Source organism: Larus michahellis, chromosome 8 (assembly GCF_964199755.1).
Source record: "Larus michahellis chromosome 8, bLarMic1.1, whole genome shotgun sequence".
Taxonomy (NCBI): domain Eukaryota; kingdom Metazoa; phylum Chordata; class Aves; order Charadriiformes; family Laridae; genus Larus; species Larus michahellis.
In genome coordinates, this window is record NC_133903.1 from 54,376,733 (window position 1) to 54,403,748 (window position 27,016).

Sequence of the window (27,016 nt, forward strand, 5' to 3'; positions counted from 1 at the left end):
CTTTAAGAACAGATCAAAGAATCAAGGGAAACGCGTGTCTTAGGGGAGCCTTCGGGCTTCGTGCCATGAGGACAACCCCTGCCCCTGCTGCCCAGGTTATTTTGGCAGGGACCAAAAGAGAGGGACCGTGGTATCAGAAAGGTATTTTTTCTGGCCTCACTGGCTGGTGGAGGCGGGAGACAACTTCTACATTATTTTCTTCTCCCGTTCCTGAAAAACAAACCTACTTTGACGTGCAGTCATGGCCTTCGAGGCACAGCCCCTCTCCTGCTGCTCCTGGGACGGTGCAGCTAAACCACTACCCGTCCCTTAGCCTCATCCCCAAAGCCATGACAATCCCTCAGCCTTAATGACAGCAACGGGGCTTTTGCAACAGAAACTTTGGGCACCTACAGGAAGCTCTTGTGGTCGCAGACATTCAGCTGAACTTGTGTTTTGTTCTGTTTTCCCTGGGGTTAGATTAAAGCGCTAAGAAGAGTGCGTGGGGCGGGGGGTAAGAAGTCAAGCGGTGGCAGTTCACAGCACACACTTCTGCAAGCATGCCCCAGAAAAGCAAGCAACAACTACCAAAAACCCCACTTCTGAGCAAACAGAATCATAATCAGTTCCCCTTTTCAGTCACTGAGGTTTTACTTGCTCGGTAGCTTGAAGACAAAGAATCTCTCTTCTATGAAATCTTAGGCGCTCCGAAGTGTAACGTATATGCATAAAACTTCTGTGACCCCCCTTTTTAAGCCAAGAGAATAACAGTGCTTTCAAACAACCAGGATAAACGAGGAGTATTTTGCTGTGTGTATAAATGAAACATGATAAATTGTTTAAAAGCGGATTAGGTGAATTCGTGGAGGAGAGCTCCGAGGTGGCTATTGCACACGATGGCTGAAGAAGCCTCCGACATGCGGCTTGCCAGGAGCCGGGAGGGGACGGCAGGAATGCAGCCACAGTGCAGTCGCACCCTCTCCCTCCCCTTCTACCACCGCACCCGTCGGCTCCGTGCTCAGGCAGAGTCAGAGGCCGTATTCTCCGCTATGTATTTCGGTCTTGCAAATTTCGACTATTCTTAGGCGAGGTTGTGAGTCATTAAGCGCTTTCAGAATGTTTATTTGTCAAGCCACAGGCACTTAAATTTACTTCTGAAGCCAGACAACCCGCTCAGAGGATTTGTTTCTGCCGCAGAAATTACTAGGTGAAATTCCACGGCAAGAGGTCAACCCTGCTGCCCGAAACACTGCGAGTCAGATCCCGCCCAAGGGCTGCCACCAGTTTGGGATTAAAGTGGTCTCATTTTCAAAGGTCAATATAAGAGGGGGAAAGAACAACAAGAAGAATGTGGTTTCCTACAGTCTTTCACCACCTGATTTAGCTTTTCTTATGCGTGGGCCACACCAACCCCAATGCATCGCTCCAGGCTTGGGGCAGTGTGGCTGGAGAGCTGCCCGGCAGAAAAGGACCTGGGGGTTCTAATTGACAAGCGGCTGAGCATGAGCCAGCAGCGTGCCCAGGTGGCCAAGAAAGCCAGTGGCATCCTGGCTTGTATTAGAAATAGTGTGACCAGCAGAAGTTGGGAGGTGATTGTCCCCCTGTACTCAGCACTGGCGAGGCCTCACCTTGAGTATTGTGTCCTGTTTTGGGCACCCCAATACAAGAGAGATCTCGAGGTGCTGGAGCGAGTGCAGAGGAGGGCAACAAAGCTGGTGAAGGGCCTGGAGAATAAATCTTATGAGGAGCGATTGAAGGAGCTGGGACTGTTTAGTCTGAGGCAGAGGAGGCTGAGGGGAGACCTCATCACTCTCTACAACTACTTGAAAGGACACTGTAGAGAGGTTGGGGCTGGTCTCTTCTCACAGGTAATTAGCAATAGAACAAGAGGGAATGGGTTCAAGCTGCAGCAGGGTAGGTTTAAGCTGGACATTAGGAAAAAATTCTTCCCAGAAAGAGTGGTCAGACACTGGAATAGGCTGCCCAGGGAGGTGGTGGAGTCACCATCCCTGAATGTGTTTAAGTCTCGTTTAGATGTGGTGTTAAGGGATATGGTGTAGGGGAGAACTTTGTAGAGCGGGGTTGATGGTTGGACTCGATGATCCCAAGGGTCTTTTCCAACCTGAATGATTCTATGATTTTTAAGACAGGGACCAGACCTTCCTATCTGGCTGTAATCCCTCTGAGGGTGGACGGTGGTTTGGATGGGGAAGGGACTCCCTGGGGAAGCAGGTTTCCCTCCAGTGGTGGGATGAATTCCTCCCGGAGACGCTGCCCTCACCGGCTCTGCAGTGGGGTCTCTCCTGCAGCTCCCAGAGCAGACAGACAGGAGCGGGCTGAGGCTCCCTCCTGGGAGACAGACAGAGTTGATGCGTTCAGAGCCTGTAGTGACGGGGCCAGGGGCTGATGCGATCGAGTCCTTATGGAAACGCAGTACAAAATCACTATTGTTCTATACGATGTCACGCTTGTGCCAACATCCATTTTTGTAGACTCTCTGCAAACTGCTCCCCCGTCGCCGTGCTCCCAGGAGCTGCCTTGTATGGGCTACGAATGCGAAAATCCTGCCCCATCCACCCACACATGGCGGCACGGCCACGGCCTGCCACCGTCACTTTTTGGTGGGTAGCGTGAATGAGGCAAAATGCTTCTGCCAAGAGGTGTCTGGGTGCTACAGGAATACAAATATTAATCTAACAAAGTAGCTCAATTTGGGAAGATTTTGCTGCCCATGCCATGATTATCAAAATACTTAAAAACACCCGAGAGGTTTCCTTAACCACGCACCTGCTTTTACATGCCAAACCATGCATTTGTGCCTCCCTGCGCAGCCCAGCCAGCTGGATGCAGGCAGGAAAAAACGTGGAGGGTAGACGTGACCTCTGTGTCTGGGAGGAGAAGACGCAGCCTCCAGGAATCAACCTCGTGCTCATTCAAAAGCCGACAGCCCCGTGAACCTCCAGTGATCCCCACATAGGTACAGAAAATGCTTAATTTTCTTATGACACATGGATCAGTCTTGCAATGTTCACATCAAACCATGTGAGCTTGCCTGTCAAATCAATTTGCCACAGTTGTGTTGCCTAAAAGAAACTGCTATGTCTTTGCAAGCATAAACACCAAATGCTATTGCTTGTAGTGCAGTCAGCACTGGTGCAGCCATAGCTGGAATTCAGACATCCGCATACAGACCCCAAAAGAAAGGGAAATTCTTATTTCAGTTAAACATGTATCTTGTAAAGTAAAATTATAATTTTTCCATAAATCTACTTTCACTGGTGTATTTTCTGTTCCTGTTTTCTATCAGTCATCCCAGTCCCCGGTTACTGCTTATCTGGTAGGGAGTGATTGCACTTCATCTGTTTCTGCACTAAAAAGAGGTATAAATATACTCCGCAGAACATGGATTTAGCTACCACCAGACTTGTGCAGGAACAACAAAGGGTATGTCTGCAGGGCAGCTGAGTGAGAGACGAGTAAACTGCCCTGCACGGAGCTCCACGGCCACGTACCAACCGGTCACCTAAACAAGAAGGTTACTCAGAGAGCCCAGGGCTCTGTTCGGCACGGCTCTGCACGCAGGGCGTATATCCCTACGTGCCGTACGTATTGCCGACTGGCTGCTCTTTACACTGACCTACCACGCTGGGAGTTTCTGTGCTTTAATAGCGGTTTAGATGGCTCAGGGGACAACTTAGCTATAATGCTCCCCATGAGCTGCACCTAGAGAAGACCATTTCCCCAGACTCCTGCGGTTCCATCCTCCAGGCTGAAGGGTGAAATGTGACCCCTCAGCTTTGCAGGGACATGGAAAAAGATGTTATTTGTTATAAAACTGACAACTCTCTTTAAAAGCCAAGCAAGGGCATTTAAAGTTGTGTATTCTTGGAGCTGTGAACTCAGCAGACTGCAGCCTGCAGGAGGAGGCACTCATTTTCTTTGACACCACTCTCCCGTGACCCACTTGCAGCCCCTTCTTGTATTATGGGGCAGAAAGGAGGAACCGATCTATTCCTACACATCTTAACATCATAAACACTTTAATAAAGTTTTGCTTTTACTGGAGTGATTCATTCACTTCACTCACATTATGATGTCTTTGACAGTAACAAAGCGCACTTTAATTTTAATGGATATGAAGTCTCTGGGATGGGCAAGGAACTTAACAGGCATCACTGGATCCTGTTCTTCAGCTGAGAGTTTCCAGCAGGGAGTTCAGCAGCTTCGGAGGGAATGGCTCTGCGATGGGGACAAGACCCAGCGCAGCGCTGCTGCGGGGCTGGCAGAGACCAAAGGCTTTGCCCGGAAGGCGATGAGATGCTTGACCACAACCATCTGCGGGCAGCAGGCTACGGGGCCAGAGAGGCTAGACCTCTCCTTCGGGTGCTCTGGCTCCTGCTGACTGCACCAGCAGCTGGTGGAGGCTGGTCTGCCCTGCCCTGCAGGGACACAAAAGCTCTGCAGTTCCCTTCTTGATGTGGCTGCGCTGGGGGTCATGGAGGCCTTGCTATGTAATTCCTTAAAAACCTTGCAGAAATGGCTCTGCTACGGAGAGCCGACCGTGGTTTGATTTTTTTTTAAAAAAGCAAATCCTCACCTGAATCGTGAAGCTTTGTAGCGGTGGTCTCACGTCTCTAAATGTGGACATATCCCTCCAGGTTTGAGAGGAATTATAAAATCTGTTCTAGGTGTGTCTGTCGACAGAGATGCTACCAGCAGATGGTGCAAGAATGTGCAGGTTGTTTCCTCCTGTCTCTGCTTCCAGAAGTGAGTTACAGCTCTGTGAGGTGTTATCCCGACCTAAGAACAGAGATCGGGAGAGACTTCATTTTTATTTTATTTAATTATGGCTTGCAATATAGCACTTGGCTTCTCATTTGAATTTCAGTCCGTAATGCAAAACTGCACTGCCTCTGCCATCGGCGAAGCTGTGGATCCATGTTATATTAAACTGAGCTGCAGGCTGTGAAAGAAAATATGCATAGACAGGCAAAATACAGGGAAAAACACCCCTAACGATGCAATGAGACCACTTACACAACATCACTTTTTTTCTGCACTACAGAACTTAGCTTTCAAAGAGATTTGAGGAGAAACATTCTGTTTCAGACCTGGTCACAGAACCAGCTTGCCTTTGTCAGAATTTCAGTGTACAGAACCACACGTTTATATTGTTATGAACTATGCTGCTTTATCTCGACGTTATGGGTGTAATTACTGTTATTTTCTTAAGTATAATAAGATGCATAGTGTAGCTCTAGCAGTTCATAGATCACAGCCAACTGTTTTCTCCTAAGTTAAGAGAGAGAGAAATCAGAGCTAAGGCTGCATACTGCCTGCAGTGTCAGGAGCTAACATCTCGAGCTCAAAACCGATAAAGTCTCCAGCACGGAGGAGCACATCATGGTTTGTGCATTGCCAAGCTCATGGTTTGTGGCTCAGACCTCCAAGCTGACATTTGCTTTTGGGAAGCTGAAACAAAAAGGAGCTCATTGCAGGCTTTACCATGGAGTTTACCGAACCATAGTAATTTCTAATTTATGATTTCCTGCTTTTCCTGAAGTCTGCATCTTTAAGGACGCCTAATCTAAAGCTTTTTAGACAAAAACCGGCCACACAGGTCAAGCTTTTGGGCTAGGTTTTACATGGGAGAGACTGGAGCTGGAGTAACTCCCCAATTCCCTCCCGGGTGCCCTTCTCCTCTGGGTTGTTCCATGAAGTTGCTCTGCGATCCGTGTTAGCATGATCTGGTGAAGAAGATCCCACCCTTGGTATCGGACAGTAGCTCTGCTGCTGCCTCACCCCTCACATCGCACAACCTCATCCTCCTGAGCTGCTAGAAAACAGGCAAAGAGGTACCGCTCTTAAAGGGACTCTTTCTGCAGTGGTCAAACTGTTCCCACCTGCACTGACACAACAGTATCCAAGTTAAATAATGGGTTATCAAATGATTTGAGACCCTCTGAAAGCCGATGTAGCTCATCAAGTAGGAATCGTTTAGGGTTTGTGAAGGTCCCAGGCTGTTTGCTGTGGGAAGAGTCAGATTCCCTCTCCAGTGTAGTAAAGCGAGCTGGACAATTTGTTCCTGGCTGTGGAAGGCGGCAGAGCTTGCACAAACTGTGGATCACTAAACAATAAGAGCCCAAAATATTCATTTCTTTTCCTTCTACCTGAAGCCAATCCTGTCTCGACATTTTATAGTCAGGATTCTCATCTTTGTGAATGGTTTCTCACCTTCCCTGCCGTAGGGCATTTGACCAAAAATTGTATTCCTCAAGAACGAAATAGATTTTGCTAATGTGAACCGTGGAGAGCCCAGCGTAGGGTACAGACCCTCCCCAGGTGACCCCTGCGACAGGGGTGGGAAGGCTGCTGAAAGAGTACATTGTCTGCATCCAATTTACACAATGTATACAAAATTCACCGAATAATTCTGACAATACGGGAACCCTGACAGATTTATAGGCCTATCGCTGATATGGCTGCAGGGTTTGGAAGTTGCTGTAATTTTTGCAATTCAGCAACAGCTAGAGGTTGTGGAGGTTTTTTCCTGCAGGGGATAGTGCTCTGTACTGGAGACTTCCTCCAAGAGTCCAGAAATCCCACCTCTAGGGAATCTGTTCTTTCCAGGCATTTCATACGGTTATTTTTGGCTAGGTCTGTGGAGATTTCTAGTTTCCCAGTGCAGCTATTTTTATAACGTGTGGCTGTGAAGTCTATAGTATTAGACATAATTTAATCTTGCATGTTTGAGAGTCTCGGGACTGTACATATGCAATTACGGTGTCTTGCACCTGCTCCCTCTTTGGCCTGTATTTGAAACACTCCTTTCCTGTAACAAGGCGAAGCTTCGGAGGCTTCTAGACAACAGTTCCTTTATTGAGCGTGCTAAGCCGCCATAAATATTTAATTAGGTGTTGCACTATTTTTGGAGAGATACAGAAAAAAATAATAATCCCCATTTCCTTACATTTAAACAGAACATTTTCCTGCTGGAAAAATTTCCCTGCATTAACTAGTGACAGGGAGAAGTATTTTAAGAGGGTGCATAAAAATTTGAGAGGGTGAAAGGCTGGTAAAGAGGAGATTTCACTGAGCTGAGGGTTGTCTGCTGTAGTTCTCTAGGTGGGAGGGGAGGCTGTCGGGTGGCTGGGGTTGAGCTGGAGTTGTGCGGGTGCCTTTTGGGCAGCGTGGCACCGTGTCGGGCTGGCGGATGCAGCCGCTTCCCAATGAGGGGAGCTTCTGCTTCTCCTGTATTTGCCGTCTAAAAATAAATCATGGCTTCACTGGTATTTTTGAATGCTGAGTCGCGAATTGGCTAACCAAGCTGCCCTGGGTATGGTGACATTGCCTGGAGAGCTTCGTGTGCCATAAACCTTCAGATACAATGATCACCCAGACTGTAATTACAGGTGATGTATGCTATGTAAGGAAGCAAAGGCAGGGGTGTGGTCATACTGCCAAATCTGAAAAAAAATATCAGTTGATGGTATTGCAGCTAAGATTTCACCCCACCCATTAACAAAACAGGTCTCCTAGGAAGGTTTGTTAAAATTAGCTAATTATAAGGCTCCAAACATTACCTGTCATTTGACTTGAAATTGCCTCCAGGAAAGCACAGTCAACGCGGAGAACGAATCCTGACTTCTGCTGTAGTTCTCACACTTCAGAGGCAGTTCGAGTCTTGCTGCCACCTGTATTAGAAAATCAGTCTGGTCACTTGGGGTGGGCAGCGCATCTCTGCCCTGTCCTCCATGTCTTGTCCTGTGGCTTCCCACCTGACCAGCCTATCTCCTTGACCTCACCTCTCTTCATCTTGCTGGTTTCTACTCAAGAACCGCCTGAAAATTCCCGTCCTTTTCAATGGTTAAAAAAAAAAAAAAAAAGAAAGAAAAAAAAAAGGACAAGACTAAAGGACCAAATTCTAAAATGCTGTAACTGCATTGACCTCAAAATCACCATTTTGTCACGGAACTAAAATTAAGTACACTAAAACCAACAGCGACTGATGCTTTAATGAATATAAAATTGAGTTTAAAAAATATTATGCTCTGTATATTGCGAACAGTTTTCCATACAGATGACAAAGGGCAAACTTAAAGAACATTCAACCAGAATGTCTCTTATAATTATATCGACTTTGTCTTTAGAAGCCAGAGAGAACTTACTTACGAGTGAAGATAAAAAAATGAAGTATGTGTGGTTTAGTCAAAATAATGATGATGGGCAATTAGGAAGCACTTTGTGAGTACGTTAAGGGAGAGGAATTATTTAGAGCAGGATAAGGGTTATACATAATGAGATGAAATTACCGGTAGAAAAAGTAAAATACCTGCAGGAAGAAGGCCTGACACTGAGATCTACTGGGCTGCACAACAGGCTCACCATGGGATGACACAGAAGCCTCTTGGGAGGGGAGCATGTGGAAACACACTGTGCAAAAAAGGGCAGGCAAAGTTTGTTCCAAACGTCTGCTGATTAAGTATACTACGAGGTGCTTTGTCTTGTACTTCCTTGATGTATTGGTTGTGTGGCAGATGCATTTGTTGATTAAAATAATCATTATACCTATTAAAACTGAGCTGACTACTTCGTTAGCCAAATAAAATGTAATACACAGAACAGAGCCCCGTAACTACCATGTGAAAAGCTGGGTACGCTTCCAGTCCCTGCAAAAATACTCTCTGCTAACACCTCCCCTCCCTCTCTCACTCAGTTGCGGCACCTGAGAAGCTGAACCATGAGCCCGTAAATGTTCACAAGCCTAACTTTAAACCCACAGCTAGGCCTTCCCGAGTCCCCGATGGTGTTCCCAGGCACAAGTACACCTGAAGTTTACCCAACACTTGTACATGTGGAATTAGATGCTCAGATTGTAAAATCCTTGGACATAAATAGTCTTTTATCATATTGGTTAAAGCAGATTGCACACCACGCACTTGACAGGGTAGACTTTTATTGAAATGCAACCCCAATATGTGATAAACAGCCTTAGTCGTGCCATTTGACTTGAGATCTGTCAGGACGTGCTGCCGTATCGAACACGAGCCTACCTGGAGCAGCTGGACTCCTGCCCTTGGAGTTTATTCCAGTCTGTTATTGATTCAAGGTCCAAAGACTTAGAGATTTCATCCTTCACATTACACCACTCTGTTGCTACTACGGTTTTGATTGCCCAGCACCTTCCAGCTCTCGGTGAAGCGACTCCTCAGCTGGCCACTCAAACTAGCAACGTAAAGCAGATTTAATGAAACACATTATTAAGCAACCAAGCAGTAACATGACTTCTGAGCACCACCCACCTGGATAAGACTTCCTTACACACTCTTGTTGTCTCATACAAAAGAACCTCTGTTATGTGCCGTGTCTATTAACTGCAGTGAACTTAAGGCAACGTTTTCTAAGTGGAGCTAAATGTCATACTGCAGAACTCAGGACAGGAAATCCAGCGACTTTCAATGGGAGCTCAGTATCCAGCCAACTTCAGAGCTTTGTAAATCTCTAGCCAAGTAAATAAATCTTTAGGTCAATATATACCTTGAGAGGCTGAACCTTGGCTCCCTGGGTGATGGGCCCGTCTGTGCGCAGGCATACAAGGATATTTTACTCTGTAAGAGAAAGCAAAATACGTGTAGTAAGCATGTACATGACTGCCAGAGTATATATAATCCCTGCCATAATACAAATGTATATTTAGGGATATTGATCTACAGTAACAATTAATTCATGTAATAATGTAAAAAACACCCCAAAAGATTGCAAAGAACTTTTCAAAATAAAATTGCTTTAAAAACGCTATTTAGACTAAGTGCTAGATTTCCGATTTTGTTCTAGCGCTAATATATTTTATTCAGCAAATTGCAAAGTAATTCATTGCTGTGCAGGAAATTAAAAAAAAAAAGGGTACATGAGTCATGAGGGAACTGCCCGAAGGGAGGGGAGCAAAATACACACGGATACGGATAGGACACTACCGGCACTAATACCTTCTGAAAAATGCTGTGGATCTGTGGCAACTGTGTGCGATTTGGTGGCTGTCTACTTTGCCTCAGTCTTTGGCAGACAGCACACTCGGGGAAGGCAGCAGCAGTTTGTCGTCCTTCAGCTCTATACTAAGAGTGCTCAAATTTGGGATGCTAAAGCCTATGTCTGGGCGTGGCATAAAGTCATTAGGAAACTAATCCTGTAAAATATCTTACCGAATAACTTAGAAAAGTTTTACAAAACTTTTCCAGTGGAGTCATGGATGTAATTGCAATAAACAACCGTGTTTTGGCTTAACAAGCTTTTCTTTTAATGTAACTGTTAGCATTGGTGCCTAAAAATTATGACTGCCATAGAGAGTTCCTTAGTTCTCAAAAGATGAATCTTTAAAAGATTTCTGACCTTTTGGGGCAGTATCAAATTACATAGCATCATAGTATACAGTCTTAATGTAGCTGATCCGTGTTTCATAAGAAATATTTACTACAGCAACGCCTCCATCATGTTTCTCCCATCTCACACTGTCCAAGTCCTGCCAGAGAAGAGCTGTGAAAAATGTAAGACCTTATATGGAGTAAATAAGGAGCGATTTTCAGAGCCAGATGAATTTATGAAATATGGAAACCATCGTATATATAAAGACAAGACCTCGTAATTCATAGCAAGTGAAGCCACAAACGAATTATTGAGGCTTTTCGTCATAAACAGAGCGATTCTGTGTTCCGCAGATGTTCGCGTTGTTGCAAGACTGACATTAGATATCGAGTATTTCATTCTTTTTGTTATAAAAATTAAAGTGCACTTCTCTTTAGGTTAAGCATAGAGAACATCTACTGATGGGGCCTGAAATTTACTTTGATACATTTCCAGAGGTAACAAGACGTGTTTTGCAATCGCTCATTAGTTTGACTGTCAAACATTTTTTTCTTTAAAACAAAAGCGTATTTTTAGCCTGGCAAAAAAAAAAAAAAAAAAAAAAAAAGAGAAAGTCTTAGCTTTTCTGTAGAAAGCAGCCTTTGTAAACGGTGCGATGAATCTATAGCTACCGCATACGTGTGACAGACAACAACCGTATTTACTCCCAAGCACTGTCAGACCGAGCCACTGGGACACTGTTCGTACACGCGGGTCTCCACTGGCCTTCGGGTACGCCCCGACAGCAAACCTTCTCCGTGGGGGCCAGTTTAAAGAGCAGGACCAAGTAATCTGTAGTATTTTTCCCACAGTCCATCTGTTGTGAGCGTACTGATCCCCGTACCCGGGTTTTTCGCAGTCTTACCAAACAGCCTCAACGAAAACTATGATTTATTGCGTTCTTCGTAGCCGCGTTGGTAAAGATTTTTAGCGCGGATCTCCTAAGAGTTAACAGTGTAATCCTTGGTTCGGGGGCGGGAAGGGGGGGCGGAAAGAGCGTGATACAGCTGTTTTGTTATTTAGAGAACGGGGCCAAATCCCGAAACCTGTCACCCCCGGTGCCCCTCGGTGCAACGCCGTGTGGGCTGGGCAAGCGCTGGACGGCGCGGGAGCCGCCTCCCGCGGTCTCGAAGGCGCAGGGAAGCAGCGACACAGGGCGCCAAAACCAAGCGGGTTTTACAGGGGACAGACAGAAACGCGCTTTTACCCACGGCCGCGAACGGGCGGCGCCGAGACCGGCGAGGGCCGCGGGGCGGGACAAGGGGCTGCGGCCTGAGGGGGGGCTGCGGCCTGAGGGGCGGCTGCGGCCCCGCCTCCGCTCTCGCAGCACACACCAGCCCCGTTCGCCGTTCATTTCTCGCTGGACGGGCCGGCCGAGGCCCGCCGGCCCGGGGGGGGCGCTGGGGCCGGCCCGGGAGCGGCGGTGGGCGGGGCCGGGCAGGGCGGGGCAGGGCCGAGCCTCCGCCCCGGCCGTTACCTCGGGCCCGCTCCAGCCGCGCCGCCATGCGCCGCGCGCCTCTGGCTCTGATTGGCGGAGGCGGGGAGGGGCTGGGCTAGAGCGGGACCAATCCACCGCCGCCGGAGGGGGGTGTCCCGGCGGAATGGTTCATCCCAGCCGCCTCCCCTCCCCCCTCGCCGAGACCGAGCCCTTTGGCCGGGCCGTTACCAGCGCCCGCGCGCGCCCAGGCAGGACCCCGCGGGCTGCCCGGCGCGTTGCCTGACGGCGGCGGAGGAGGCGCGGGGCCGGCGCCGCCGGCGGGCGCCGCGCGGAGGTGTCGCTCTGTCGGCGCAAGTTGGTGGGAGACAGACCGGCGGCGGCCACCATGGCCCTTCGGTCCCGCCGGGTGGCGGCGGCGCCTTCCGCTCCGGCATTTGAGCCGGGCGGCCGCCAGCGCCGGGGCGCGAGGAGGGGTGAGGGCGCGGGTCCTGGCGGCGCGGAAAACGCGCCAAGTTTCCCGTGGTGGGGAGAGCGGCGCCGGGGCGCCCCGCGGTCTCCATGGCAACCGGCGGGCGACGGCGGCGGCCCGCGGTCCCCCAGCATGTAGCGGTGAGGAGAAGCGGCCCCGCCGCCGCCGCCATCCGCTCCCGGGGGCCCCGGGCCCGCTCGTGGGGGGCCGGGCCGGGCCGGGCCCGCCGCGCCGTCCCCGCCGGGCGGGCCCGTGAGGGGGACAGCGGGCCGGGCGGGGGGCGGCTGTCAGGGCGGGGGGCGGCGGGACCGCGCTAGGCCCCAGCGCCGGTTGCGGCTTCCCGCTCTAAATGGCGATCGGTGTCTCTGTGTGTGTGTGTGTGTGTGGCAGGTGTGAGCCCCCAGCGCTGCTCCCCGGCCGGGCCGGCCGACTCCCCCCCTCGCCCGCCCGCCAGGAAAGATGCCCGGCGTCCTGCCGAGTGACAGCGCCGGGCCTGCGAGAGGGAGCCCCTCCAAGAAGAACCGGCTTTCCCTGAAGCTCTTCCAAAAAAAGGAAGCGAAAAGAGCGCTGGATTTTACCGAGTCCCAGGAAAATGAACAAAAGAGTTCCGAGTTCCGAGGCTCTGAGATGTATGTAAGAGTTTCGCTCCAAATAAGTGTTTCTGGGTCTGTTAGAGCAACCCGGCAGCTCAGCGGGGCTGCCTCGGTCATGGATAAACAACACGGCACCGTCCACTCGTTGCAGTTGTCTATTCTTGCATAAGTACAAGCTTCAACGTCTACTAAATAAACCCTTGAGCCAAGTTAATCAAACTGAACTTAACTACTCTAATGAATTTCTAGATCTACGTAGTTTTAAGAAAATGAGTTTGCTGCACTGTGGATGTGTAGCTGGCATAAACTTTAATAACTCAAAGAAGTTACTGTATTTGAAGTTAATATAAGGTAGTTATTCTGATGCTGAGTTATTTAAAGTGTATTTGCAAAATGAGTTTTAATTAAAAAAATTTAAAGGTTACTTCTGCTGCAGGTAAAATAATTGATTATGGTGCTTACTGTCGTTCATTAGGGTGTTTCAAGCCCTGAACAAATCTGTCAACTCATTTCATTGCAGCTAATGAGGAAATTTAAATGGGAAAAAGAAAAATTGCTTAATCATGGCCAATTACAATTGTGTTGGAGACTTAAATATTTGGTTCTGTTGTGTCAGTGCAGAGCATTATCACTGTCTATAACGTGCCAGGTTCATTGGTTCCTGTTTTTTTTTTCTTTGGTGTTTTTTATTCTCTTGGTTTGCTTCCAGAAATGGAAGTGCTGTGAATCTGGAGCAGGGGACAGTAATAGAAAGTATTTGCTAGGCATGTTTTTCCTAGTGCTGCCTTAGGAACGAACAAAGAACATACAAAAGTATTTTAAAGAGAACTTTTTTGATTCCTTAAATGGGTCTTCCGATATCTTTTGAACTAACAGCAGATTAGCCTGCTTCTTGTAAACCTGTCTGGTTTTGTGTAGGTTGCTGAAGAGCAGTGTTTCAGTTGAGCAGTCTGTCTTTGGGCACCCAGAGTAGCCACGTGGACACTCAGAAACACTTTCACGTGATTTTGATCTGTATGTATTAGTCATTAATTCTGTAAGCTACCTCTGAGATGGTAGATGGCCAGGAGAAAGATGCATGCCAGAAAGAGTCGTTTTCAAAAATTGTCCCTTACAGACTGTTTTCTCTATTTAATAGTGACCAGGTTGTTCCTGCAGCGCAGCCTCCCGCGCTTGTTAGCTGTGAGAAGAGAGACAACATGTTGCCTTTTGTGGGCTTGAACAATCTGGGTAACACTTGTTACCTTAACAGCATACTTCAGGTAAGGTCGTGTCCAGGGGGCCTCGAGAAGATGATTTTCTTTTGGTGAAGCGCAAGTGGATGAGATTCATAGTTTGATGTGACATAGATGTCTGGATGTAGTATGAAGGGAATCGCATTACAGCGGGAGGGGAGAAAGATGATGCTGCAGGAAATAATGTGCACAGTAGGTTGCCTCGATTGGGTAATTTTTCAGTTTACGTACTCCGGGCACCTCCCTGCTATGAGTAATCCTGCACCTTCGCGTGCTGTGCAGCAGCCTTGGGAAATGCAAAGCTAGTTTGGTCATAAACGTGGATACGTAGGTTGAGTAACTTCTTACTTTACCAGTTATTCTCTTGTTTTAAACTGTTGCTTTCAGGTATTATATTTTTGTCCTGGTTTTAAAACTGGAGTAAAACACTTATATAACATAATTTCAAAGAAGAAAGAATCTTTGAAGGATGAAGGAGAGCAAAAAGCAGAAAAGGTAACATATCTCCCGACATGTTTCTCTACTTGTAATTGTGCGAGTGAGGCTGCATGCCAGGATTGTAGTGAAAATTTAACTGTGATTTCTTCTGTTTGTAAGAAGTTTTGCGGTATTGTTTTCTACGGTGCTATTTCAGGTAAAGATACGTTTGAGTTGTTTTGAACTTGTGTTCAGACTTGAGTGTTCAGAGTGTCTGTAAACCTGCAAGCACAAGTTTAACAGCAGAAATTTGAGAAGATATCTCACTGTGCTTCTGAATTTAAGATAATTATGATAACACTACTTTGCATGGATGGAAATTGGAGTTTGGGCAAAGATGGTTTGGGTTTTTTCAAAAAATGGCTAATCTGGCTTTTGAATCTTCTTTCTACTGGCAAAAGAGCAATATATTGTCTGAGACTCACCTGCTTCCCATAGCAGACAAAAAGTCTGTCAAATGTCTGTTACAAAACTAAGTGAGGGCAGGAGAGAAAAAGTTTAACTTCTTGTTACAGACAAAACTGCAAGTATTTTTACTCTTTTTATATTGTTATTGCAGGGAAGCTGTAAAGAAGACCCACTGGCAAGTTACGAACTAATCTGCAGTTTGCACTCATTGATTCTTTCAGTTGAGCAGCTTCAAGCCAGCTTTCTCTTAAATCCAGAAAAATACACAGATGAACTTGCTACTCAGCCCCGAAGGCTGCTAAATACGCTTAGGTACAAATTACCGAAAACGCATTGTCAGAATTTTCCCCTGAAGTTTTGAGGTCACTGCACGGTACAGCACAGCATTAGAGGCTTGGGGGCGGTAGATGGTCTTAAATCTGGGGCATCGTGACAGGAAGTCAGGTTTTCTTATTTATTGTTAGCCCCGTGATCTCATTAATTTGAAAGTAAATTTTCATTTTGTAATAATACAATGTAAATCCCGCTGTGGATTTAAAACAGTACTTAGCCTTAAGTACGTAAGTATTCTTACTGACCCGAGAAGGACCACTGCTGGGTTCCAGTTGAATATGTGCTTAAAAACATAAGGCTGTAGTTGCCTTCCCACGGCTGTGGGACAGAGGACTCCTCTCTAGGCCTGGAGAGGATCCTCCCCTGCTTTTATATCTAAACTCCCTAATTTAAATCTCAAATCATGTTAGCCAGTTAGCAAAGAAAAACTAGTCTTCATTGCCTTGCTCTTTTACTTTTACTAGAGAGCTCAACCCTATGTACGAAGGCTACTTGCAGCATGATGCTCAGGAAGTTCTGCAGTGTATCCTGGGTAACATTCAAGAAACATGTCAGCTACTGAAGAAGGAAGAATTGAACAAACTGCCCGTGGAAGAGCCTACGGCTAAACCGGAGGAAAAACTGCATGAAAATACTGAGAGCAATGGAACTGGCAACGCTGCCGAGGAGGAGGATAATGTAGCCGGTAGCCAGGTTGGAGAGATAGTTGAAGACAAGCTCCTCAAAGGAAATGGGAAAAGAAAAAGCGACGCTGAGGGTGGCAACGCAAAGAAAAAATCCAAAGTATCCAAAGAGCAAATTGCAGCAGAAGAAAATCAAAGACAAACCAGGTCAAAGAGGAAAGCGACAGGAGAAAAGCTAGAAAATCAAACCGATGCCATTGCCAAGTGTTCCGGTGAAAACGAGAGCGCAAAGCCAACACAGAAAAAGTCACGGCTTAGATTAAACTGGTTAAAATCTTCATGCAAACAGCCTAGTATTCTGTCTAAATTCTATAGTCTAGGGAAGTTAACTACAAACTTGGGATCCAAAGATCCAGGGAAAGAGTACGATGAGTGCGAGCTTGAAGAGTCATCCGTAAAGTGTGAAAACGGTAACAATATTAAAGAAGAATATCATGAACCAGCATCTCCTGTGGAAAGCCATAATGAAAAAGGAACTGAAAAGGAACCAAAAAAGGAAGGTTGGTGAACAAGTGTACGAGCTTAAAATTAGTGTGATTAAGAAATTACTATGTGTGGGAAGTCAGCCTTCAGACTGCATAGCTCGCAGAGCTCTCTAGATACAAAATTACATTTTCAGGAATTGAAAAAGATTTTTATGAAAGAGAATTTATTTTTATGCATGTTTGTAATTTTTTTATAACTTTACCTGTTTAGCTTAGATCTCAAGAGGTCTTTCTCTAACAGTATGTAATCATTGTACAATATAAAAAAGAAGTCAGAATATTAGCAGGCTTATATTATCACTAATTTTTGTCATCCGTAGAAAGAGCAAGTGGATTCCAGATGTAAAGGAAGATTACTGTCAGGAGCAAACAGAATCAAACCCCATTCGCTATGAATTTGTGTCCTAAGTCTCTACAAACACTGTCCTCTCCTTCTCCCCCTATTCTTTACTCCTTCCGTATTTCCAGCCTTCCCAGGAACTAGGAAAGACGCTGGATGTATTACATATGCTAATTGGCTGGCAGATACGGATTTTGTTCATGTCAATGGAACAAGATAACTGCTGAGGGAAGGGCCTTGGTACGAATTCAGTACTTACTAATTTGGAATTTTCTTTCTGGACAACCCACAAATTTTTACAAAGAATCGCTTGAGATCTCTGTTTCTTCAGCAGATTTGACTAAAATTGGCTGACAAGTTCAGAAAGTATTGGAGGAGAGGACGGAGCATAAATAGAGACCAGGCGAAACCACAAGTGTGATGTTCCTTGAGGAGGCTGACAGTCCGTACGAAGAAGGCGGTGTGTTGATGACAAATACAAATTTTCCAGAATGTGACACCGTCACGCTTCAAGTACAAAACAAGAACCTAATCTTAAAACAGAACTTAAATTTTGAGGGCCAAGAGAAGGAGGCTCCCTATTCAGTTACAAGTAGATGATATTGTGCAAATGGCATGGGATAATCCCTAAAAGGCCATGCCTGTAACACCGTGATTTTCCAAGAAGGATAGGCGGGTTCTGAAGTGTCTTTTGAATAAAACGCATCTTCATCAGTGATCTGGCGTGTACTTTTTCTAGGTACAGAACTGGCTGTTTTTGAGCTAGTGGAGAAACTGTTCCAGGGCCAGTTAGTTCTGAGAACAAGATGCTTGGAGTGCGAGTGCTTTACTGAAAGAAGAGAAGATTTTCAGGACATCAGTGTTCCCGTGCAAGAAGATGAACTTTCTAAAACTGAAGAGAGTTCTGAAAGTAAGTAATTCTCGACGAGGGTTGTGATGTGTGTCTCTGCTTCAGCCAGCCACTGGGGAAGGACGGTGCCGTAGTTATTGAGGAACACTGCTCCTGTTTGTGCTGGTTAAAATTAGAGGCTGTTCTGTTATCTCTTGTCCTGATTAACTTCAGACTTTGGAAACACAACGCTGATAATTTAGACAGATCCTGATAGTATTAAAATCGTTTCAGGTCTTAACATGTAACGCAGACTGCTTACAGTCCTTTTGCATACACGTTTTCCTGCTTATATATAGGTATTTTCTTTGATTTGGGTCTTCCCTTTCTTCCCTGATAATAAATTCTTCTGCTTTTTCTTCATTTCATAAGAAATATCTGCATTTTTTTCTCAAAAATAAATGTGAAGTGAGATTTTTTTTTTTGTTTATTTACCATAAAAAATTATTTTTTCAGTATTTTGAACTGTTGTTACCTTAGTAGCGTTTGTTTTATATTTGTAAATGTTAGTGATCTATATGTAGTTTTTAGCTACTTTCAAAAGTAAACATGGCAACAATATATTTTGAAGTTCAGAATTTTTAAAAAACTAATTTTAACTCCCATGGACTTAATTTGCAGCAGCTTTTACTATTTTTGCCCTCCTTGTTTTGTGGAAGGACTTGGGAGTAACGTCTGTGTGGTGCGCTCGTATGGAAAATGCTCCCGACAGCGTAGGGGATCTTGTCCTCGGCGCTGTGGAGCTGTCGGGGGAGGCAAAATGTAAAAAGCCAAAGGGAACTTTCTGGTTCTTTTGGAAGTTTGCCTTAAAGAGTGAAATTCTGGTTTCAAATATATGCACCCCGTTTCCAGACATGGCAGCAGAATTAGTACACACGATCAGATGAGCTTTGGGAAAACAGTAGATTTTAAGTCATAATATCCATTAAGTGATATTTGCATCGCTTCCTGAAATGATTCAACAATAATTTGAATACATTTTCTATTTCATACATATTGAATGTGCTTTACAGTGTTGATAGTAGTTTTTGAACATGTCTTAACTTGGCATACTTTGTTTTGTTGTTGTTATTCTGGTGGAATGCGTTGGAGATGTAAGTAAGAGCATATCTGTAAAAGTAACGATTCTCTTTTGTAGTTTCTCCAGAGCCAAAAACAGAAATGAAGACTCTTAAATGGGCAATTTCACAGTTCGCATCAGTGGAAAGGATTGTGGGAGAGGATAAATATTTCTGCGAAAACTGCCATCATTACACAGAAGCAGAACGCAGCCTTTTATTCGATAAAATGCCTGAAGTTATAACAATTCATTTGAAGTGCTTTGCTGCTAGTGGCTTAGAGTGAGTATGCAGATTGACTATATTACGGAACAGTGGGCTGTTGGAAGGGAAATCTCATCAGAAGAGATTAAAATGTTTTGTAACTTTTCCGAAAGCAAAAGCAGGTTCTAGACTGAAATTAACTTAAATCAGTGGGACACGGCCCCTAATTTCATAAAGGCTTTCTATTGTTACAAGTAGTGGCAGAAATCATCTCCGGGAGAATACACTTTCACTAGACTTCTTAACAAAAATTGTTTTATGGACGTTCTTACAACAGCCTGATGTTTCTTAAAACTTTTTGCTTACTTTTAAGATCACCTCTGTGAGTTTCGAGGCGGGTTTAAGTACTTTAGCAGAACAAGTAACGAGAACAAAACTGAATGTTATGGTCACAGCTAATAGGGCTTTGGTCTCTAACTGAACGCGAGTACTAAAATTTGGGGGGAAAAAATCAGGAGATAAACATTTTAAAAGATCTAACACACAGTACAGAAATCCTTTAGCACAGAGTAACATCAGCGTCATTGATGTTCAACTGCTGAGCAATCAGTTCGATGTTATATACTGTAGGAATCCTTATTTTTATGAAAGAGATTATTCTTAGGAGAGTGTTCCTTACCTTTTTTCATACTTAGGAATTTAGGGATTCCCTTTGGGAAGGGAGGGGAAAAAACCCAGCAAAAACCCCCCTGTCCCTGCATTACTTTACACAAATGAAACAATGCCATGACACTTCATGCACACAGCATTTTGCAGCGAACTCTATTGCTCCACTGAGATTCAAATAATGAAAAATGACAGGAGGCTTCATCAGGAAAAACTTCTCTTAAACTATGAAATATTACTCCAGATCCTTCAGAAAATTGATACACTCTTAATTGAAGTTTTGAGAGTGACAGTTTTAGCAACATTTGCATCCTTGGCCTGTATTTTCAACTCTTCCTGGTATTCACTAAAACATAACTTTTGCTATCTGCATTAACTTGGCCAGATGCAGCGAAAGAAGCTAAAACTTGTGTTGGTTTCAGCATCCCCCTAGTTGGCATCGCACACTTCTCTGCTGCAGCCGGCGTGGTTTATACGCGGATGGCTAGGCGTAGTTCTGAGACTTCACACCGAGCTGCTTTGTCACGTACAGCAACTTATTTAGGCACAAATTAGTATGCCCTTTTATCCACCCGGTTCCTTCTGGCTTGCGTTTCCCTGTTGGGTACCACCTTGCCAGCAGGAAGTGTAATGGATGAAGTCTTCATGACCAGATTTGTAAAATAACTATTGTCAGGGATTATATTAAGATACTTTTACAGGTAGCTTGCTAAGATTGTTAAAACTAGAGTTCTCGCTCTGCTTGTTTTTAGTATTTGTTTTTAGGAGTATCTGGGTTTCTGACAAAGTAGAAAGGAAACTTCCGTTGTCTCTGTAATGTCTGCTAACATCTCTTCATACGAGTCCAGGATCATAACATAGGAAATTGTCTTTTCGTTGTTCTACATATTTGACTGTCGCAACAAGGCAGAGAAAAAGTTGCACAATTTTTTAAAAAAATTGTAGTGCTATTGTTGAGCAGCCCTTGATGAGAGATAGTACCCTGGTGTGATTGTAGGCCATTCAAAGAAATACAACCTGAGATGTCCACCTGAAAGGAAACTTGAATATTATCTTCATTTTGCTCCTGTATTTGCTGCTTTTTTGTTTCTCTGAGGACGTGCCTGCAGGTTAACCAGCCATCTCCTAAATCACTTACCTCCTCTTCTGTCCTGGCAACCTTCAGGTCCCTGCTCCAAACTACTCAGACCTCTACCCGGGTCAGACTGAATCCAGTCTCTTGTGCTGTTCCTCATGCGTCCTCTGAATCGTGTCGTACACTTTCTGCCAAGTGCTAGCAGCCAGAGGTTAAGGAAGTAAGAGTGGAAAAATCAGATGTAGAACTGGAGTCAGTGACGAAGCTGGAACCGCTTAGAAGATTGTTTCCGAGTTGGTTTTTTTTTTTGGCTTGGATGTTTTATCTCGGACAAAACCATGTCGTTTCTACACATCTTGATTTGGAGTAATAAAACACAGCTGCAGATCAAATGGGGAAGAGCCAAGGCCGGTAAACCAAAAGCGGTGGCTTACCGCAGAGTAGCCAGTCACGGTGGGTTTTGAACAATGAGCTTTGACGGAGCTTCCCCCAGTTGACTTACGTAAACTTATAATATTTATTGTACAAAATACCGCTCTCCTCATAGATGAACTGCAATGGTTTGCCCTGAAAGTAACAACAGACTGTTTTGCTGGCCTTAAACTGAAATTTTTTTTAAACTCACAATCCTCATACTTCTCTTCGCTCCAATAAAAATTCTGAAAACTTGTCTGCTTCTCAGTTGTGCTCTACTGAGTTCGCTGATGACTGAGTTTTAAATAAATGAAGAGAAATGAAGCAGAGGGGAACAGTACTGTAAATATTCGCCGTTAGTAGGACTCTGCTTCAACTTTTCTAGATGCTGGCTTGCGAAGTGTTTTGTTGTTTGTTTTTTTGTTTTTTTTTTTTTTTTTGTAAATAAAGCAGCCAGTGCGAAAAATCTACTTGCCTGGGGATGAGTACTTCTCTTTGGCAAGTGTTTGTGTGTGGGGGGAAAAATGCTAGGCCATGTGTGCTCAGACTGGCAAGCTATTAAGAAATGTGTAACTGATAACATTTAATTAAGCAGTTCCACTATATAAATTTAACAAGTGACATTGGTGAGAAAATGAGATTTTTTTAATTTATTTTTTTTTGTCTTGTGAACTGGTATCAGGTAAGAGCACGTGTTTTTTCCCTAATTTACTTTTAAAAAGGCTTTCTTTAGGTTTTGTAACAGTCACATTTGCTAATTAGTGGAAGCAGTGCTTATGCAATTGGAAATCTCCATTTGGAGTATTTTGTGTCTTTATGTCTTAAAAGCATCGCAGTAAATTGCTTAAGTCTTTAAGGGTCTATAATAACTTCAGCTATTAATTCAATACAGCGGGTGAAGTTCCACTGATTTATGGCCTCAAAAGATGTAGTTGCAGAAATCAAGTTTGTTGTGTGTGAACTGTGCATCAGTCAGAGGAGGCAGAGTACTTGGCGTGCAATTTTTCTGTCTTCAGATTCTTATCATTAAGAAGAACAAAAAGCTAATAGGAAAAGATTTCCTCTCTTATTTCCTCCTCTCCAAATCTTTCTGGTGCTGGATCTCATTCAGAAGAAAGGTAGAGCCTGGTTTTTTTCATGTTTTATGTTAATATGCTCGTCATAGTGTTCTTGAGTGGAACTGCATTTCTGATCTAGAGCATCAGCAAGCAGTTTCTCTGTTTCTTGACTCTCTTCTGAATATCTCTATTTCTGGCTACTAATGCTAGGGATTTTCAGAAGACTTAAGTTATTATTTCTGATTATATGCTCTTTTGTGTTTCTTTTGGTGTAGTCAAATGTTGATGGTAAGCCTAGGTGTAAAATGAGATTTCAGTTAATTAGACCGGAGTGACTGAGGCCGTTGTGTGTGTGTGTGTGTAAATGTGGTTGTGTTTGTAAGGGTTTATGGCTGTGAACATCAGTGCAGTGTTCGGAAGTACAGCAGAATCAAAACTAAACCCAGTAAAACAAAAGTAATATTCTGTTACTGCAGTTACGCTTGTACGGCTGTGCCATAGCTCCCTTGGATTAAAGATAGTTCCTCTTTCTTATGATAAAATGCAAGGGGAATAATAGTAGTTAGCTCTTTGGAAGCTAAGTTTTACAGGGTTTGTCTATATCCCCTGTATCTTTCTCTACAACACCCTAACAGTTGAGCAAGCCTGAATCATCACTGAAATCTGTTAGGACATCATAACACATCGTTAAATAAAGGAGCTAATTACATTGGGCTGATGCAATATGAAAATCGTGTAGGATCGTGTAGGATCAGTCAAGGAGCCTAATACACAATAATATAAAAGTCCCAACACTTAACTTTTCTTTTCAAACTCTTTAGAAGATCCTGATTGTAACGGAGGGACTTAAGCTTTGCTCACTGTACCTCCGTGCACTATGAACAAAACGCTGAATACTCATGGAATATTAGATGCTTTTCCAAAGTAAATCAGCTAGATAATTGTTTAACAGAACCTGTATAACGTTGGACAGTTAATGAAGAATCCCTACGAATAAGAAAGTGTTAGTAACTTACTCCGCCTTAGATAACCATTGTGTACCAGTGGCAGTATCTACAGTGCTCTAAGATCATCTGAGAAAAAATTAGTTAGATTTTTCTGAGTGACATTAAAGCTACTTGAAAGTAAAATATTCCTTTATTTAGTAAATGACTCTTTCAGAGGTTTGGGGGGAAAAAAAAAACCCAACCACCCAACCCTGCTTACTTCAACTTTGGATGTTGAAGAGTTTGTTTTTCCAACCTGGAAAACCTCGTGCATAGAAGCACGAGTGATAAATGAACGATTAGGATAACTCCTTTTATCATGACTATTTAAAACTTAACTTTAGAATTTCTTCAATAGTTAAAATACGTAGTTACTAGGCTGTAAGATTTAACATTACGCTTGCTTGTAAAATTATCTTTACTGGACAGGGCTGCCTGGGACAGGTGCTCACAACAGGCAAGTTGAACAGTGAGCACCTTCTGACATTTGGGTCACCCACGTCTTTTTAATAGAAGGAAAAGAACAAAGAGACAATCTATGGGCCACTTAAAGCAGCATTTGTTGTGAGCTGTTGAGGCAAGAGGTCTAACTCCCTCTTTCTTCTAAAGGTTTGATTGCTACGGCGGACTGTCCAAGATAAACACTCCCTTGTTGACGCCTCTCAAACTGTCCCTAGAAGAATGGAGCACGAAGCCGACCAACGACACCTACGGATTGTTTGCGGTGGTGATGCACAGCGGCATTACCATTAGCAGTGGACACTACACAGCTTCTGTCAAAATTACAGACCTTAATAGCCTGGAGTTAGATAAGGGAAACTTCATCACTGACCAAATGTACGAAATGATTAAACCAGAACCACTGAATGAGGAGGAGGCAAGAACTGTTGCGGAAGACTACGATGATGGTGAAGTCTCTTTTCGAGTCAACGGAAACGCGCAGCCGGGTAAAGTTCTGAACAAAAAGAACATGGAAGCTGTCGGACTTCTTGGGGGGCAGAAGAGCAAATCTGACTGTGACCTGTACAACAACAAACCAGCCAACCCTGAGAAGTTTCTTAATGTAGTTACTGAAAACAGAAACCCCGAGTCTGGCGGCACTAGCGGGGGCGCAGAGGGCAGCGCGGAGCACAGCCAGCAAAGTGGGGCGGGTTCCAGCGGACTAGAGAACAAAGCTCTGTACGTGCTGCAGAGCCTGAAAGAGTACGAAGGCAAGTGGTTGCTTTTTGATGATTCTGAAGTGAAGGTTACAGAAGAAAAGGACTTCCTGAATTCTCTTTCTCCGACATCGTCGTCTACATCGACTCCTTACCTACTGTTTTATAAGAAAATTGTAGAGTGATACTGTATTTTGACTGTAAATATTAGGGATTTGCATACACCCGTTGGTCTGATTTGCATCCAAACTACCTGGAAGAAGCAGCTCTTTGGTTTTGAAGCTACTGGATCATTATGTTTCTGGTCTTTTTTGTTCAGTGTAAGTGGCTCAACTTGAATTAACAAACCATGACATAGAACTTAACTCACATAATAACTTTTATGCTGGAGAATAGAATTCTAAAATACTACCATTTAGAAATACCAATTTGTATAGTTCCTAAATGATGCCTACAGCACACGGTAGTGGTTTTAACACAATTCTAGGTCTCAGACATGCCTATTGTATTATTAGCTTCATTTTTTTTTTTTAAATAAAAGTTATTTGTATTCATATTCTGGAGTAAATGTATATTAACTAGCAAATTTCATCAGAAGTTGTGTATTTTTGTAACTTGGGAAGTAATACTTCATATTTAGTCTTTGGGTAATCGACGTGGTTTATTGATGACATTTTCCTTACCCAGTTCTATACTGCTCGGTGCGACTCAAAAGCACAGGAAAAGGGTCCTGTAACCTTGTTTAGTGTATTGGAAGGAACCAAATTTCATAGAAATGTTTGAATGGTCTAATTTACATCTTGTTGCATAGGTGTTAAATGGGCAACGTGTAAATAGGTGTGATTAATACTTCAGGGGGAGCGTGTAGTGTAATTAAAATAATTTTTGTACTTCGAAGAGTAAAGCCCTCTAATATGCATATCTGTTTGGGTGGATTTGGAACTTAGTGGTGATCTTATAACAGTTAAGTTGTACTTGGAGCTCACTGAAATGTGGGGAAAACGAAAGCATTTGGCTTGATGCTTTGTTAAGAATGTATATATGAAATAAAAAAAACTATGATATGCAGCTGAGACGACTAGATCAGACTTTTGTGTTTGGAGAGGGAAAAGTGGAGAGTGAAAGTGGCTGGGCATTGTTACAAAAAGTTTGGGAAGGTATCTGTCTTGAAGACTGGAAGTGCTTTAAAAAATAGCATTCTCTTTTTTTAACTGATTCTTGAACAGCGCATCATAATTCGAAGCGACTTGCTGACTAGAGGTAAGGTTCAGAGGCAAAGGAAGGTGAGATTATTGTAAAAACAAGTGGACTGTTTGGCATTAAATACTGGAGATTAAAATCCTAAACTGCAAACAATTGAAAACAAATATAACCCAAAACAGGATGAGTGTTACTTCTGCTGTCGTAGGATGGATGGAACGACACGAAGTGCTGCTGCACAGAAGCGAGGAAAAATACACAAGGTGTGAGTATGCCCTAGTTTCCTGGATATATTTAAACTTTTTCAAATAAAAATTCATTTATTTACAGGAAAAGCCCTAGAAACCTCTACCTAGTTTATTCTGCAATACTTGGGGGTTTTACAGTCTTTTATTATAATGTACCATAAACACTGAAGTAACTCATGAAAAATAGTGTGTTTTCCATGTTAAAGGTGGACCTCTGATTTTTGTACGGGCCTTGATTTTGCTGTCTATCCTAGATGATGATGTACTACTAAAATATGTTTCAGTCTAAAAAGCTCATACTGTCAATAGAAAACAGTGGAAGAAAGGCTGGACTAAATTCGGAGCCGTTTATAAACTCATGCTGAATAGATCTCTGTAGGAATTACTTTGTACAGAAGAGGAAAAGCTGGAATTACAAATTCACTAAGACCCTTCCCTTTTCCAAAGCACTGTCACCATAATAAATAATTTTGTGTCTAAACAAAGAGACTTATACATTAAAAAAAATCACCAAAAAATAAGTGTAATCTTACCTTGCAAGGGTAGCCAAATCACATTACAGAACGCTATTTTCTACTGCCTGCAGTATGGGGTTTGCTGAATTTCAGCCTGCGAATGAAAGTTTATTTTTCCACCCTTGACCCAGGACTTCTCTTTTTTCATTCAACTGCAGGAACAGGAAACGTTCCAAGGAAAGAAAATAGCATTATATTCACCAAAATACTTGCTACAGTGTAATGGAAGGAAGACCCAGCTGTCTTCCATCGTACTACACAGCTTGAGAGAAACACTCTTTGTAGGCAGCTGAAGAGAAAACACAATCGGCTGCAATATCTTGAATGAAAAAACCCTCCTGTGGCATAGGGAGATGTGTGTGGGGTGGGGTTTTGCAGACTTAATTAAGTTAAAGCACTTGCCAGGGTAACTAATGTCCTGTATCGCATGTGGCCTGTAGTTTGCCGCAATGGCAAACAAAACGTGGCTGCCCGGTCTGAGCCTTCCATCGCACCACACGGGACATCGACACAACTGTCGAGCTACATCTACTGAGAAACCAGCCCGGTTTATGCCGACATGGGCCCACCCAGTAAAAGCAAAGGATATTTATACAAGATTTGGATTAAAACAGATGCTTTCCTAGCGGAAGCAACAACACCCAAGGAGTACTGTACATTAAGGTTTCATTCTCTCAGGCTATTGGGATTTGTTTCCCCTTTTTCACT

The 27,016-nt window shown here is 44.0% G+C and overlaps 1 protein-coding gene across 1 annotated transcript; it reads left to right on the forward strand.

The window, feature by feature from the left end:
• Window positions 1–12,178: 12,178 nt before the first annotated feature.
• On the forward strand, window positions 12,179–25,418 carry USP1 (ubiquitin specific peptidase 1). The gene is made up of 9 exons (XM_074597862.1): window positions 12,179–12,424; window positions 12,675–12,913; window positions 14,016–14,139; window positions 14,500–14,607; window positions 15,149–15,309; window positions 15,795–16,513; window positions 17,578–17,748; window positions 18,866–19,067; window positions 23,798–25,418. The coding sequence occupies exons 2-9, from the start codon at window positions 12,744–12,746 to the stop codon at window positions 24,528–24,530; spliced, it is 2,388 nt and encodes a 795-aa protein (XP_074453963.1). The 5' UTR covers window positions 12,179–12,424; window positions 12,675–12,743; the 3' UTR covers window positions 24,531–25,418.
• Window positions 25,419–27,016: the final 1,598 nt, after the last annotated feature.

What these genes read in the sequence shown, in the direction of transcription:
- USP1 (XM_074597862.1), top strand. Translation starts at nt 12,744, where the DNA reads ATGCCCGGCGTCCTGCCGAGTGACAGCGCCGGGCCTGCGAGAGGGAGC. An exon ending in ACCTTAACAGCATACTTCAG is followed by an intron (nt 14,140 to 14,499) that starts GTAAGGTCGTGT and finishes TGTTGCTTTCAG; the next exon opens with GTATTATATTTTTGTCCTGG. An exon ending in AGGCTGCTAAATACGCTTAG is followed by an intron (nt 15,310 to 15,794) that starts GTACAAATTACC and finishes TACTTTTACTAG; the next exon opens with AGAGCTCAACCCTATGTACG.